Genomic DNA, 16,396 nt, shown 5'->3' with positions numbered 1-16,396 from the left:
TCCTTGCGAAGGATGCTGTGCGAGGCAGCATCGCACACTAAATGGTCAAAGCAGAGCCATCCCCTTGGCCGTTACTCGTAGCCCGAATTCCAGATCCAGCCCTGATTATTATTGTCATTACTAATTCTAGATAAGTTCTCTGTGTAAGTCAGGCTGGCTTTGAACTCACTGTGTAGCTGAGGAGACTCTGAACTTATGATCCCCCTGCCTCCACCTCCTGGATGCTGTGGTCACGGGCCTCAGTCATCACGATGTGTTAATATGGTGCTAGGAATCGAGCTTTGTGCGTGGGGCAAACATGAGAGGTCATCAGGCCTCCTCTGCCTGTTGTGTTCCAGGTGCTTGACAATCTGAACTGTCAGCTGTAAAGGGTGTTATATTTCCAACCTGTCGCAGAGTGTAAACTCCCCAGAACGTCTTGCTGAGGTTGGAAGACAGGTTGGACCACCACAGTGAACTGAGCACTGTTGTAGGACGGTGGGGGACGGGGGGTTGCATTGTCCATATTTTTTTGAGAGTATAAAGGAAACTCTTAAGAGCCTAGGTTACTGCCCTGTATATCTAGCTTCCTGCCGCGTGACATTAGGACAAGAAGCCTTGGGGCCTGCAGGGTCATGAACAGTTTAGAGATGGAAGAAGCTACCTCCACTCACAGGTTCCTGCCTTCTCCTGAGAAACCAGCCTCTGCCGCAGCTCAGTATGGCCTTGGGGCAACTTTCCAGTCTAGAAACTCTCAGCTCCGATTCTCAGGGGTGGGCAAGGGGTACGGTCCTTCCCGGACTGGGATGCCAGGCTGTGTGCTCCCAGCTGCCTGGCCGAGGAGTCTGACGTCACTCGTTCCCATCTGACTGCAGGTGACCAGACCCTGCAGCTACAGCAAAAAGTCCCACTTTGACTTTGAGGAAGAGGACGTGGACAAACTTGAAATCCGGTGAGTGTCTTACAGAAAGTGATAGCATCCAAGCAGTGAAGGTCAGTCACTTAAACGGGTTCCAAACTATGGAGATTGCCCCGGCACATCACAGCAACAGCCGCCTGGGGGTCTCATTCCAGTCCTAGTTTTTACACCCCCTGTACTTGCTACCTGCAAAGGTCTAGGATTAGTTTTAGAAACAGCCATGGGACAAGGCGATCCTCCTCCTCCCTCTCCTCCTTCCCTTCCTCCTCCTCTCTCTTCTCCTTCTCCTCCTCCTCCCCCTTCGTCCACTCCTTCTCCTCCTCCTCCCTCTCCCTCTCCTCCTTCTCCTCCTTCTCCCTCTCCTTCCCCTCCTCTCCCTCCTCCCCCTCCTTCCCTCCTCCCCCTCCTCCTCCGCACTGCCCTATGGGAAACTCTGCTGCCACCCAGCAGAATCAATCCTCCAGACTGTTTTCTGAGAAGAGTCTCACATGAGTCCCTGAGGCTTTGGTTACCCCCGCAGAGCCATCTCCTCTGATGTTACTGATTGCTTTTGGGTCCTGTATGGGTCCTGTGTGGGTCTTCATGCCCTGTTGCTATAGAAACCAAGTCTTCTGTCAAGGTTGGTATGCACCACATCCTCCCCCTGTGGATTCCTAGATCCATCTAAGTTATTTGGGGGAACATGCTGGGCGTACATGATCAAGCTTGCCAGCAGGACCCTTCATCATAGGGGGTGGGTTCACACATACATATCTTCAGCGAAGCCAGCGGCCATGCGGGTGTGCTCTTAAAGACTGGCAAAGATGACTGAAGGACAGCTCAGTCTTCTACAACGTCCTTTTCCATAGCAGTGCCCTAATAGCCAAGGCATGGTAGAACCTTATGAGACTTTCAGCTCTCTGGCTGTGAACCTTGTTTGTGAACTGAGCCATTAGTGGGGGCGGATACCATGCGCCCAACCAGCTGATATTCCAGTGCAGGTTTTCAACCCCTAATCTGAGAGAATAAGGAGAATTCTCTTGGGGAAAGAGGATCCCTGAGTGACCCATTTTCCCCAGAAGCAATGGATGCTGCCATGGCTGCAGACTGTGTAGCTTGTGGCCCAGCTGCAGGCCCTCCAGAGGGTAGACCTTGATCATAGTTCACACCCTACAGTCTAGTGGTTGTTAGAGACAAAGGGAGGGCTCTTAAGTTTTCAAAGAAGGACTATCGGGTGTCTTAGGTATAGCATCTGCCCTGGCTTGCTATTTTGTCTTGTGGGCAACTGCTCAGGCCTGTGACATCTCTATTACTCTGTGTGCTGGGCCCACAGGAACATCTAGGGCAGAGCCAAGGCCTTAGCAAATATCTGATGCTTGCTTAGGGACCTTGGGTTACTGCTAGGTGAAAGGACCCAGGTCATAACCAAGAATGGAACAGCTATTTGGCTCTGTCATAGGTAGTGACCCTCAGTAGTTCCCTCCTACAGACTGAGCTGGGGGGGGGTCCCCACTGGCTCCCAGACTCAGGAATCCTATCTGCCCACTGCTAGTGCCTTGCACTGAGAATCAAAACCTCTGCTCCATACTGCATCCCGGTTCACCTGCTCTCAGTGAAAGCCTTCACTGGCACACTCTGAGAACAGGAGGCCTTTGCTGCCTGCCCGCACTGGGAAGCAGGGTCCCTCTGCCCCTGCCCACCAGGTGACCTTGCTTGGGGAGAACTGAATGTCACTTGCTGGTCTCTTTCAGAGTTGACCTCTGGAACGCCAGCAACCTGAAGTTTGGGGATGAGTTTCTCGGGGAACTGAGGCTTCCTCTCAAGATTCTGCGACACTCGAGCTCTTATGAAGCCTGGTAAGTGTGCAATCCAAGGTACAAGGCGGGGAGGGCAGGGTAGTTGCGCAGAGGACCCTGTGCCACGCCAATCTTTGACCCTAACCGACCACTGCCTGCTCCTACTTTGCTTGGCTTGCTGACCAGCTTCTGCTCTTACAGTGGGTAACACTCAGCAGACAGAGCTGACCATACTGAAGGGAAGGGCATAAGAAGGGTTAAAAGCAAGTTTTAGAACTTGGAGCAGCTTTGGGCCTCTTCTGGGAGAGCGTGTCAGCCGTCTAAGTGGATGCTTTGCTGGGGATGGTCTTCCTCACTGTCCAGGGTCCCTGCTCAGGGCCGGTTTGTGAGGTGTTGTGGGTCTTTATAGCTCTTCAGACAAACTTTCTCTTGTTTTGGAGTCTGCCAAGATTCTCATAAAGCTTGCTTTCTTCTTCCTTCTCATGACTTTATTTCTGGTTCCTCCAGACACTCTGCATCTTCACTGTATCCCATGTTTGTTTCTTTAAAGATGTGAAGCACATGGGTCCCAGTGTCCTGTTGTCCGGTGTCCTGTTGTCCTGTGTCCCATGCCAAGGGTTACTCTGAGGGCACTAACGTAGACTCCTGTCCCAGGAAATTGACTTCTAATTCTACAAAGTTCCCTTGCTAGTTCCATGGCCAGGTTCTAGGACACAGGGCTCCACCTCAGCCAATGACAAGCCGCCTGGCCAGGAACAGAGAGACAGAGAGAGAGAGAGAGAGAGACAGAGAGATAGAGGGGGGAGGGAGAGGGGGTGATCAGAATGTACTGCAGTGATACAGACCAGCACAACCCAGGTTTCTCTTGTGAGAACCACACTTGTGTGAAAATGGTCCCCATTTGTTCTGAGCAACGCCATGGTATGGGAGCGCTATCCTCTGAGAATGCTGACTACAGAGGTCTTGGCCTCCCGGCCTTATCTTCTCCTAGCAGCTCCTCTCTTTCCCAGTCCCTCCCTCATCCCTCCTGCTTCAGCTTCCGCTCAGCCTGTATGTCTATGGTTCTTCTACAGGAAACGCTCCAGTGGCCATGCCCCCATAATATCCTGGAGAATGGCCATGGAGCCTCGTCTTTCTGCCTGAGACCCATTGGTGACAGCAGAAGCTGTCTAGGGGCAGGGCACTGGGCCTCCCTGGGAGGACCCTGCCCTTACCTGCTGACCCACGTCCTTCCTTCCCAGGTACTTCCTCCAGCCCCGAGACAACGGCAATAAGAGCCTGAAGCCAGATGACTTGGGGTCTCTGAGGTTAAATGTCGTTTATACAGAAGACCATGTCTTCTCCTCTGAGTACTACAGCCCACTGCGTGACCTGTTACTGAAGTCTGCAGATGTGGAGGTGTGTGTTAGCCGTATTTACTGGCCCAAACTCCGCTCCACAGACCTACTCTGTATGCCACCTGTCAGGTTCTGCCTATGCGAAGCATACTGAGCCTTTGCCACCCTGTTTCCAATGTCTGGGTGTGCCTGTGCCCATTTTGCTGTGCATGTGACACTTAGCCCTCTCCAGTTATAGCTGCAGGAGCCTGGCCTACTCAGACTGTTCCAACTCTAGTGCCCTGCTGGATTGGGGATTTGGTGGGAGTGCGCTTGTGCCACACTTGCACTGGCAAGGGCACGCTAGAGCAGTGGTTCTCGACCTGTGGGTCGTGACCCCTTAAGGATCAAATGACCTTTTCACAGGGGTCGCATAACAGATATCCTATATATCAGATACTTACAGTTCGTAACAGTAGCAAAATTACAGTTAGACGGAGTAGCAACGAAAATAATTTTATGGTTGTGGGGGAATCACCACAACTTGAGGACCTGTATTGAATGCTTATAGTGTTAGGAAGGTTGAGAACCTCTGCACTAGGGGTGTTAACACAGATTTTCATAGGTGTGAGTTTCTCGGCAAAGAGCCATGGGTTATTTAGTAGATGGAAAGGAACCCACGGAAGGGGTGAGTCCCTCTACAGGTTGGCCTCCCTGTGCTGTCATGTATGTGACCATAGGGTGAAGGTCTGGAGTCACCAGGTGCTAGCCTGTGGATGGGACACAGCCTGCTGAGGGTGGGTACCACATCATGTGCTCACTGCTCATCCTGCCCCTCTGCCCAGCCTGTCTCAGCCTCAGCAGCTCACATCCTGGGTGAGGTGTGCAGAGACAAGCAAGAGGCAGCCATCCCGCTGGTACGGCTCCTGCTGCACTATGGCAGGGTAGTGCCCTTCATCAGTGCCATCGCTAGCGCAGAGGTGAAGAGGACCCAGTGAGTTCGCCCTGCTGCCCCACCCCTTCACGCCCCTCCCCCTCGGACCCCTCCCACCTCCTGCTCTTCTCACCTCAAGCCCCTTCTACCTCATGCTCATCCCATGTCCCTCCCACTCCATGCTCCTCCCACCCCATGTTCCTCCTACCCCATGCCCCTTCTACGTCATGCTCCTCCCACCTCATGCCCCCTTCCACCTCCTGCTCCTCCCACCTCCTGTTCCTCCCAGCTCATGCCCCTCCCACCTCATGCCCCATCCACCTCACGCTCCTCCTACCTCCATGCTGCTTTCCCTGTACCCCAGCCTCATACAGAGATCCACTCCCATTCTTTGTACCTTCCACTTGACTCTGCTGCCCCCCACCTGTCTATATCCTGGATGGGAAGCTGGGCCCCTGGGTACCCAGTGGTTAGACTTCAAAAGTAGCCATCCTAAACTGCATCTGTGCACAGCATTGGTAGGAAGTGAGGGTGTCAGGCTCTTCAGGAGCCAAACAGGTCTCTGACCCTCTTTAACAGATTTCCTTATTGGTCCTCTCAGAAGGTAGCATTTCTGGAAAGATCCAGAAAGGGTGGGGAGGGGGTAGACTGGGTCCCAGGCTTCAAGGACCAGTTCTGTCATCCCTGGTGAGCTCCAAGTTTCCCTGGAGATCCCCACTACTGGATGTTCTTCCCCTGCCCCCCGGAATAGCAAGGTTTATCCCAAGATGCCCTTGATAAGGAAGGAACCAGAGTGAAGGGGCTGTGCTGATCAGCAGCCAGTGATGACCTGGCTTTGCAGTCTGGGGCTTTTGCTGGTCCATCCAGCTCTGCACATCAGTAGCAGAAGAACTGTTGAGATAGAGCATTTCCCACAGAGCCCCTGCCAGCCAGCATCCATGACCCACTCAGTGGCCCCACTCAGGAGACTTTGCTCCCTTCGTGCCGTGACAAGGCAGATATCACCCCATTGCTGTTTTCCAGGGACCCCAATACCATCTTCCGAGGAAACTCACTGACATCCAAGTGCATAGATGAGACGATGAAGCTGGCAGGCATGCACTATCTCCATGTGACCCTGAAGCCCACCATTGAGGAGGTGAGATAGCCCTGGTCACTTCAGCATGGTGATCGGGGCTTCTATATGAGACAGAGCTATCCACAGGGACCTCATTAGCTCTCATAGAGGACATGCTGTATGTATCCCAGAATCCTCTCTGCCTTCGAATGGATTTATGGATGTAGATGATGGATATGAATAGATTGATGGAAGGATGGATATAGATGATTGATAGATAGAGATGACTGATAGATGATAGATAATATATAGATGAATAGATAAGAGATGATTAGATAATGTAGAGATAGATAAATATAGATGATTGATATATAATAGATAATATATAGATGAATAGATAGGTATAGGTGATAGATGGATAGATAGATAATATAGAGACAGATAGATATAGATGATTGATAGATGATAGATAATGGATAGGTAAATATAGATGATAGATAATATAGAGATAGATAGAGATGATTGATAGATAGAGATGATTGACAGATGATGATAGGATAGATATAGATGATGGATAGATACATAGAGATGATTGATAGATCATATGTAGATGGATAGATAGATTATATATAGATGGGTAGACATAGTGTCTTTTATATCCAAACTCCCTTCTCATAACTCCACCCCTCACATGACTTTTGTTGGATGCCTTTCCAGTAAGGTGGGTTGTGAAAAGCAGGTTCTTTACTTTGTGTGAAAATGTAAACTAGAATAGTGATTCACCTATGAGCAGAACCCTTGCAGCACTCGAGAGGAGGAATGTTCCTAAACCTCTGAGGCATCTCTTCACCAGTAAACCAAGTGCTGCGGCCCTGGGGCAATGCCCACTGCCTGGCTAGGACAGAGGGAGGGCTGTGCTTCCTGGCCTTGCCTCTGTGCTTCACTGGTCCCTCCCAGCAATTCATGTAGGAGCAACTGTCCATTCTGTGGGACCTCACGGGACTCTGGGATCACGTGGGGGCTCTGTGGGGTCAAGAATGGTCCTTAAGGCAGCTGCAGCCCAGCCCAAGTCTAGCGATACTTCCCCATGCCTGTAGCTGTCCAGCAACCATTGTGGAAGCTGCCTCCAGGAGGGCCAGCTTCCTCGGGAAGCCATCCACGGCTCCATCTGGCCGCCTCGTGCAGCACCTCTTAACGCTCTTCCAGATCTGCCAGAGCCACAAGTCCTGTGAGATCGACCCTGTGAAACTGAAAGACGGCGAAAACCTCGAGAACAACATGGTAAGGCACCTGCTTTGTTCTGGGGCACTTCCCAAGGCCGGTCACCCGATGGGGGTTCTGCTCATGGCCGTGTGGACACTGTTTGAAGATCCCAGTCAGGGTGGGGATAGTTGGGCCCTAAGCCGCTTACCTGACTCTTGGCTGTGAGTCCAGTGTTGAGCTCACAGAACCGTTGTCATCGGATGCCCTGTTCCTACCTGTCCTCCACTGCTGCTCTCACTTGCCTCTTAGAAGTTCTTACAGCTCCCACTGTCTCCCAAGGGCCCAGCCCCAGCCCATGAACTCCGCCACATCTCAGCTTGGGACAAGCAAGCGTCTTCATATGAAGTGTGTCAGGCTGCCTGAGAGACTGTCATGTGTTAATGTCCTCTTAGGAGTTCTTACAGACCAGACTTTACTGGGTTCATGCTTTCAAACAGAAGTGCAGGTTCCTTGGGTCCTAGTGAAGTTCAGTCTACATTCACTGACGCTGGGCAAGAGAACCCAGGGGATGGGTCACTCTACTCACCTGATGTGGATCTTTCACAGAGAGGGTGTTTGCAAGCATCATGGAGGGCTGGGCTCCGCTATCCCGAGGCATGGCCAAGGCTGTCTCTGCCTTGGGGAGACACGGGGTCTAACTGTCCCACTCTTGCAGGAGAGCCTGAGGCAGTATGTGGATCGCATCTTCACTGTCATCACCAAGTCCGGGGTGAGCTGCCCCACCGTCATGTGTGACATCTTTTTCTCCTTGCGGGAGGCGGCTGCCAAGCGCTTCCAAGGTGAGCCAGCCTGGCTGAGCTAAGGGGTGGGCTGAGCTAGGGAATGAGCTCAGCCACGCCCACCATCTTGGCTCAGAATCCCCCAGTGTAAACATGGCCTCCCAGAACTAACTGCCTTTGTATGTTTTCTCGATGGGGTCATGAATTCTAAGTTACTGCCTTGCTAAGAAGACCAACCCCCTGGGGGCCTTTCCCTTACCAAGAACTTCAAGTGTCAGGGATCTGGGAAGAGGTTTCCTGGGGACCCTCTTCTTCAACCTGTTCCTCGTGCTGGCTCCTGGAGAAGCTGAGATGCCCTCCCCACAGCCCCCCCTTAAACTGAATGCCTTACCTCCCCCAACACCCTATCCTCATGGTAGCCTCCCTCCACACCAAGATATTCCCCAGAGTTCTTAGCCTGTCCTATACAGACCAGACCAGACCTCTCAGGCTGCCCCCACTACCTCCAACCCCATACCCCAGTACCTTTCCTATCCTAACTCCTGCCCCACCTACACCTCTCTAGGCCCCACACCTACCACTCTGAGCAAAGAGCCCCCATGACTACGCCACACAGGCTGGAGCTAGGTGTCTCAGGCCAGAGCACCTTGCTCCCAGGTTCAGCCTCTGGGAGACAGGAATCTTCAGATGTCCTGCAGACCCCAAAGCTCTGAGATCGCAGGCCTCTGAAGGCTGGGGGTTGGGGGAGGGGTTTCCAAAACAAAAAAGTTATCATCTCCATATGGGAGCAGACCACCCAGCAGTGATCTTCAGGAGGCCTTGGTGAGTGAGGTTGCACCTATGACCTTCAGCTGCCTGACTGTGTCCTCTTGTGACATAATGAGATTACCAGATCAGGAGACAGAGAAATGGGCAAAGAGATAGACAAAGATACAGAGACAGAGGGGTGACCGAACACAGAGATGTATGGACTGAGGAGAGAGATCAGGAGATACAGAAGAGATACAGAGATAGAGTCTCAGCCAAGTCTATGGGGCCCTTGAGAATTGTCAAGCAAGATGAGAACCCATATGCCATGCTTCTTTCCCTACTGAAACTGTCCCCTGTCTGCTTCAGATGACTTGGATGTGAGGTACACGGCCGTGAGCAGCTTCATCTTCCTCAGGTTCTTCGCCCCTGCCATCCTGTCCCCAAACCTTTTCCAGCTGACACCCCACCACACGGTAAGTGAGTTGTCCTGTAAGCCAGACAGCCAGTCCTTGTCATCTAGGCAGCCCACCTCAACCAGCCAGTCCTTAAGTAGTAAGTTCCCCTCAGCCAACTGGTCCTCCCTCAGCAGCTATGCTTCTGTGAGTGGGAGAGAGGCTGGGCTGGGCTTCACTCTGATGGAAAAATCAACACTACTTTATCTTATTGTGCATTTCTGTACGTGTAGGTATATCTTGGTGGAGGGATGCACAGTCAAACTCGGATCTCTTTCTTCATGCCCCAGCTGTCTTGTTTTTGAGGCACAGTCCCTCACTGGGATCTGGAGCTCGCCAGTTAGGCTTGACCGACTAGCCAGTGAGCTGCAGGGCCCTGTCTGTCTCCACCCCTTCAATACAAGTGCACACTACTGTGTTCCACTTCTCACATGGGTGCTGGGGATCAAACTCACGCTTGTATGACACTTTACCAACTAAATGTCTCTCCAACCTCCATTTAATATCGTTTTATATAATAATTCATGTCTGCCCAGGGTCTTACCTGATGCTCTCTATTAGTGTCCCCCGCACCCCCGTCTACTTAGGTGCACATGCCATAGCTAAGCCCTGTCTGGGCAGGGCATAGACTTCTAACAGAGCAATGGATAAGTGCCTGGCCGAGGCAAGATGTAGGAGAATAGCCCCCTGCTAGGGCCTCACAACAAGACCTGCTGGAGCTTTCTTTGGTTTAAGTTAAACCCTCTGTCTTAGTTAGTGTTCCAGTGCTATGAAGGCACACCATGACCAAGGCAGCTCTCATAAAGGAAACATTTAGTTGACACTGGCTAACAGTTTCAGAGGTTCAGTCCGTTGTCATCACAGTGGGAAGCATGAAGCATGACATGGTGCTGGAGAAGGAGCTGAGACAGCCAGGACAAGACTGTCTTCCTTAGGCAGCCAGGAAGAGGGTCTCTTCAGCACTGGGTGGGGCTTGAGCATAGGACACACACAGTGACACACTTCCTCCAACAAGGCCACTTCCTCCTAATAGTGCCACTCCCTGGGCCAAGTGTATTCAAACCACCACACCCTCCAAGCCACAGCAAAGCTGCAGACATCCTTAGCAAGGTTTGTGGGCCCCCAGCTAGGCCTATAGTGATCTGCAGGACTGCTCTAATTTTGAGAGAACCCTTGTCATATCAGGCAGAGATTCTCAGCTAGCAATACTAGGAACCTGGGGTCTTGATGAATCAGGCCCCAGGCAGCACTGATCTTCTCAAATCTTTACTGGTGCATATATTCCACGCCATGGTAGGTTTTAGACAGTGCCATTCAGTGTATTACCTTATTCCGGGATTAACAGTTGCTCTTCTACAGAACAAAACCACATCTCTCTCGTCCTGTCTCTTCAGGATCCACAGACTTCTAGAACCCTGACACTTATCTCAAAGACGATCCAGACCCTCGGCAGCTTGTCCAAGTCCAAGTCTGTAAGCCTACACTCATCATACTCTCTTTATGACTGCTGGGGTGTTTGGGTTTGGGGTTTTTTTCCCTCTCTGTAGAAGCCATAAATGAAATGTTTTGCATACAGGGGAGGGTATGTTCATTACAGTTAAGAGGATAGCGAAGATAATTAAAACCTGTGTCTCCATCTCTCCATTGCAAAACTAAATGGTCCAGCATGTCCTGCTGCCAGGACAGAGTCATGTGACTCTCTTTAGCCATGTGACTGCCCTTACCAGTCACTGTGGGGAGGCTCACCGGCCATGGTGATCGGAGCAGGCTCATCCCACTCTTTGAACGGACAAGGTAGCAGAGCCGCCTCAGCTTTGTCCCAGGACCTTTAGCCATAGTAGGCCAGGCGTATGATATTGACCTGGCTGTCCTGGGATGTTGGGGCTGAAGACATAGACCCAGGAAGGGTCTGCAGCTGCCCTTCATCCATATGCAGCCTTTGTATCTCGAACAGCAGCAGATGCCCTCTGACCCCTTTGGTCATAAGCCTCCATTCCCCTTCACCTTGTGCCCCAGACAAGGTTGGTGCTGAGGTCTCTGGTCTGCCCTGAACTCCCGTTCTTCCAGACTTACCTTAGCTTTGATCCATGCCCACAGCACCAGGCTTCGTGACCACATCTGTAGCTATTTGTAGCTGGCCCATTAACCCAGTTCCCAGGTGTCAGTAGGCGTGTAAAGATGTGCTTTGTGCCAGAGGCTTCAACGTAGACTCCCTAGCAATCTCTACGGCTGGTGTTTTAGCATCCCTGCTGCATGTTGAAGCCTCTAGGTGGGGCTGCATGCGCTCACCCATGTGATCTGGAATTGCCACACCTGTCACTGTTACAGCTTTCAGATCTGGGCCATGAGCATTAGTGCTGGTGAACGCCAGCAGGTGACCTGTGATCTGGGCCGTGAGCATCGGTGCTGGTGGCTCTCAGCAGTTGATCCATTTCCTTTTAGGCCAGTTTTAAGGAGTCGTACATGGCGACATTCTATGAATTCTTCAATGAGCAGAAGTATGCAGATGCTGTAAAAAATGTAAGTGTCACCCTCTTATAGACACAGAGAGTTTCCCACACCCTCTCCATGGTCATTCCCAGGACCTGTCTGGCCACTTTAACTGAGGCTGGTATGCCAGCCCTAAAATTCACCATTGACTCTCTTCAGAGTCTAATATGGAGGCTCATCCTCAGTTTTTTGTGCCGAAGGCCTTCTATTAAGTTACTTTCTGTTGCCGTGATAAAAATTAACCACAACCAACTTGGGGTGGGGGTGGGGTTATTTGTCTGACACTTCTACATCACTGTCCATCACTGAGGGGAATGCTATTGGCTGGCTCATTTTTCATAGCTTGCTCCGCTTGCTTTCTTACACCATCCGAAACCACCTGCCCGGGTTGGCATCGCCTACTGTGGGCTGTCCCCTCCCACGCCAGTCATAGTCAGGAAAGTGTCCTACAAACACGCCTACTGGTGAATCTGATGGAGGCAGTGTCTCAACTCAGAGTCTCCCCTTCCCAGATGTGTCCAGGTTGTGTCAGGTTGACCAAAACTTGCCAGCACAGGTCTCACGTTGCCTGTGTGTTTAATGCCCATGTGTGCTGCCCGAGCCCCGACGCAGTAGAGAGAGAGAGACCCTTCAGGACCCTGGGCTTGGCTTTTGCTCTGCCGGTCAGAAGCAAACAACTTCTCTCTTGGAAGTCATAAAAGTCCCGGACAGGGAAAGGGTAGAAGCTTAGGGTGGCCTTCAACTGATGGAGGGAATACAAGGAATGGAGCGGTCACACACCAAAGCTGGGGACCTCAGCCAGGCCAGCGGAGCTAGTGGGGTTCCAGATGGGCTAACACCTCCCTCCCATCAGGACCTCAGGATGTACCAATAGAACCTGCCTTAGGCCCACGAAGCTCTAGTAGCCTCCCTAGCACACTTGTGGCTCCTGGTGACAGTCCCAACAAGGTCACAGCAGATGGACAAGACCTGGAGGGGTGGACTGGGCTAATATACTAGAGACAAGAGCAACACCCCCCACCCTCACCCCCCGCCCCAGCTCTCCTAGGACTCACATCCCCAGATCTCTCCACTGGGTTCAGGGGCAGTCTATGCATCCCAGCTAGGGCTCCGCAGCAACAGACACTGCCCACACGTTTCCTCTTCTAATGATCTGATCTCCTCCTACCTCAGTTTCTGGATTTGATCTCATCCTCGGGGAGAAGGGACCCCAAGAGCATAGAGCAGCCCATCCTGCTTAAAGAAGGGTAAGGAGTTGACAGTTGAGATTGTTGTGTTCTTGTGTACTTCCTTCTCCATGCCCCCCCCCCGGCCCCTTCCACCCCATAGTCCTGCCTGAGGGGCCTGGGGATTGCATCCTGCCCTTGTTTGCATCAACTCTGACAGACATGCCTGCTTCCCATGAGCCCTCCCCGACACCCCAGATCCCAGTCCCTAGTTGAGACTGTTTGGCTAGGTCCACGTCCCTTTGTGTCTCTTTGGCTCAAGCTTGGGCCATCCGTAGGTAACCATTAGGCTGCCCTACCTGCATCTATTCCTTTTTAATCACCTTCTACTTTAATCAGGTATTCAACAATACATTCATGACACCATGTGATATGCATTTCATTCACAACCTCAAAGCACCAGGTTTGTCTCATAGTTCTTAACTTAGCACAGTGTGTAAACGGCTTACAAACCTCATGCCGGCGGTAACAAACTTGCAGGGTAACTGGCGGTTGCGGGAGAGGTGCGCCCTCTCCAGCTCTGCCAACGCACTGTCAGGCTGAAGTCTTAGACTTTTACCCAAGACGGAAGCACTGCCTGTTCCTCTTGAGGGTCACATCCTCAGGCCGAATGCTGCCCTACACGGTTAGCTGCAGCAGCATCTACATCCGTGTGCAGTGGTAACTGTGCCATGCCGTGATTAGAGAGATTCACTCCCACCTCTGCCACGGCACTCCTCCGTCCGTTACCTGCCAACACAGAGCCGTGAGGTCAGCTCTGCCCATTTCATCATGTTCCCTGGGCTAAGTCAGCCCTGCTTAGGTGAGGCCAGAGGGCCTGACTGCAGCCTCAGCTGATCTCTAACCACCAGGAATGACGACTGCCTCTTCCACCTCATAGGGAAAACGGGTGGCCTTAGAAAAAGTCACTGCGGCAGGTGGTACTTGGGTCAAAAAACTGAGCATGAAGATTTATGTGAATCCATTACCAAGGAATCCACAGGATCTTCTCCATACAGCTGCCTAGGGCCACACACACCTCTTCCTCTCTCCAGTAAAGTCCAACATTCCACATGATGCAGTGTTCACAAATTCTATACAAACCCCTTATGTTTACGGGTTGAAGAACGTTGTGTTTTCTAAGAAAGTACTAGTACAAGGTAAAACTGCTCAAAAAAACCAAGATCGTGAGCCCTTCATCTTCCATCTTAGCACTAGGAAGTAAAGTGACAGGGTTCTAGTACCACTGCCCACCCGTGGCTCGTGAGGACAGAGGATTGTTATGACCGTGCGTGCGTCTGGAGGTAGCGCGGGCCCTGACCTGAGAACACTCAGTAAGCGCCGTGTGCCCCTTGTGTCAGGTTCATGATCAAGCGGGCCCAGGGAAGGAAACGGTTTGGAATGAAGAATTTCAAGAAGAGGTGGTTTCGCCTGACGAACCACGAGTTCACCTACCAGAAAAGCAAAGGTAAAGAGGTTTTCCATTCCCTCCCTCAGGGCCCAGTAAAGCTGGGAGGCTCTGCCAATTAACAGTGCAGGCCGACTGTCACAGGAGCCTGGGTAGCAGGTGAGACCTAAGAGAGACTCAGCCTCAGGCCTCTGCTCTGCCCCCTCCCCATAGAACCAGAGGGTACCGAGCTGACGTGGTACCACAGACCCTCCGCCCCTTTTATCTCCTCAACTGTCTGTAGCTTCGCAGCCCCAGCACCCTTCTTGAGTCTATCTTGCTCCTTCAGAGCCCCAAAGTGGTGATTCAATAAAGAAAAGAAGGGAAGGCCTAGGGGAGATGCTACTTAGCCTGGCCTCGTTGTACCTTATCGGATCAACAGAGTCCCAGGTTTCAGTGACAGGGAGAGTGCTAAATGGCTCTGCCATGCCCTAGGTCTAAACTGGATGGTGTGCCCCAGTGCTGGAGATGGTGTGGGCCATGTTCCTGTGGGCCCGAGTGAGTGAGACACTGTCACCAGTTAAATATTAATGTTAAATAGTCCCAAGGTTCCAAGGTCCTGCCTTTGTGTACATGCTGTGCTCTGAGAGCCCCATGCCTACCCCAGCCCCGCATCCAAGGTCTTCCTATCTTCCCAGCCTTTGAGAAGGACAGTCACCGCTGGGCCTTGGGGAGCCTCACACCTGGGGCGTGCATCTGAGTACATCTGAGCCCGGCTCTCACACCTTCTTTGCTGTAGGTGATCAGCCACTCTGCAACATCCCCATCGAGAACATCTTGGCTGTGGAGAGGCTAGAGGAGGAGTCCTTCCGAATGAAAAACGTGAGTGATGGCCCCTTCCAACCTGACAGGTGGTTCCTCCTCCGACTCTGACTCCTCCTGTTGGAGATGTACCCTCCCCCGCCACCCTGCATATCTAGGCCCTGGGGACTCTGCCACCTGGGCACTCATACACCCCACCTCCTTCTCTATCTGGCCCAGTGGTAGAACCTACCAGAAGCTAGGCAAACAGCTTGGCACCAGCTGGACTAATAGCTCCTGACCCATCCTGTGTGCCCAGATGTTCCAGGTCATCCAGCCAGAGCGTGCCCTGTACATCCAGGCCAACAACTGTGTGGAGGCCAAGGACTGGATCGACATCCTCACCAAAGTGAGCCAGTGCAACCAGAAGCGGCTCACCGTCTTCCACCCGTCGGCCTACCTGAACGGCCACTGGCTCTGCTGCAGGGCCTCCTCAGACACGGCTGCTGGCTGCACTCCCTGCACTGGGTAGGTCCACGGCTCCACAACCCTGTTTATGCAGGCCCAGCAGTTGGCTTTTGCACTGCATCAGGCGAGTCAGGTTAGGTACTAAGATGCAACAAACACCTACTGAGAAACCACGGGCACAGAGCTGTTCTGCAGGGAGCCCTTGGTGTGGTCTTCCAAAAGGCTCTGCCTAGGCTGGTGGGAGCTACAAGCCTTCAAGGTTACTAAGTCCTGCCTGGGACAGAGATGTCTTCAGGAGCGGTAGGCTTGTGTGGAGGGTCTGAAGATGGGGCAGGGTTCTCTGTCTCTTCTACCAAGAACATGAATGGCTTGTGCATCCCTGAGAAGATGCTCAGCTCACAGATGCCTCCGCCCGGTTTCTCTGCTTGGACCACAGCATATATCCCCTTCTTGGAAACTGGGGCAGGCCATTGCCTTCCTGGCCCTGTAGGTGGCCTCCTGCCATGAAGATTGGCAGTGCCCCTTGTTTGACTCTTACGTGGCCTGTGCACATAGAAGAGGCACTGCCAGCCTCATATGACAAGCCTGAAGTGGAGGACTACTCAGGGCCACCCACCCTCAGGCTGCCATTTAACCCTCCCAGAGCCTTGACACCATTATATCCAGCTTCATTAGTATAGAGCCCAGGTCCCAGGAGGGCCTCTTCTCAGAATCTCAGATCTGTGTGTGTGGCCCTGTATTTCCAGAACCCTCCAGGGAAGGGATCAAGGGTTCCCTCTTTAGTCTGTGACAGGAGCCAGACCTTCAAGGATGAGAGGATTCATAGACTCATTGTGAGGCTATTCTGGGTCATTCCTACCCCATGTGCCCCCAAAAGACCC

General features: G+C 52.3%; 1 protein-coding gene and 1 long non-coding RNA gene across 5 annotated transcripts in view; one reads left to right on the top strand and one right to left on the bottom strand.

Annotated features, from left to right (window-relative positions):
* Positions 1-16,396, top strand: part of Rasa3 (RAS p21 protein activator 3) — a 110,370-nt gene that overhangs the window by 84,653 nt on the left and 9,321 nt on the right. For both annotated transcript variants that reach the window (NM_009025.2, XM_006508734.2), the window contains 14 exons: positions 855-931; positions 2,629-2,733; positions 3,915-4,071; positions 4,835-4,983; positions 5,947-6,061; positions 7,187-7,261; positions 7,899-8,022; positions 9,079-9,185; positions 10,559-10,636; positions 11,607-11,684; positions 12,828-12,901; positions 14,221-14,327; positions 15,046-15,128; positions 15,367-15,575. In NM_009025.2, coding sequence (NP_033051.2) covers positions 855-931; positions 2,629-2,733; positions 3,915-4,071; positions 4,835-4,983; positions 5,947-6,061; positions 7,187-7,261; positions 7,899-8,022; positions 9,079-9,185; positions 10,559-10,636; positions 11,607-11,684; positions 12,828-12,901; positions 14,221-14,327; positions 15,046-15,128; positions 15,367-15,575 — 1,538 coding nt within the window. The remainder of the gene's footprint in view (positions 1-854; positions 932-2,628; positions 2,734-3,914; positions 4,072-4,834; positions 4,984-5,946; positions 6,062-7,186; positions 7,262-7,898; positions 8,023-9,078; positions 9,186-10,558; positions 10,637-11,606; positions 11,685-12,827; positions 12,902-14,220; positions 14,328-15,045; positions 15,129-15,366; positions 15,576-16,396) is intronic.
* Gm34795 lies at positions 542-9,084 on the bottom strand. 3 transcript variants are annotated; one of them, XR_003947359.1, is made up of 5 exons: positions 8,541-9,084; positions 7,770-7,859; positions 1,594-3,418; positions 1,387-1,491; positions 542-1,084 (listed from the first exon to the last, which is right to left on the bottom strand). It is a non-coding gene; the product is annotated as a predicted gene, 34795 (long non-coding RNA). The 3 variants fall into 3 exon arrangements; XR_003947360.1 differs by having other exon boundaries at positions 7,770-7,855; XR_378738.2 differs by lacking the exon at positions 8,541-9,084 and having other exon boundaries at positions 7,770-7,904.

Source organism: Mus musculus, chromosome 8 (assembly GCF_000001635.26).
Source record: "Mus musculus strain C57BL/6J chromosome 8, GRCm38.p6 C57BL/6J".
Classification (NCBI taxonomy): Eukaryota; Metazoa; Chordata; class Mammalia; order Rodentia; family Muridae; genus Mus; species Mus musculus.
This window is presented reverse-complemented; position numbering and strand designations above follow the sequence as displayed.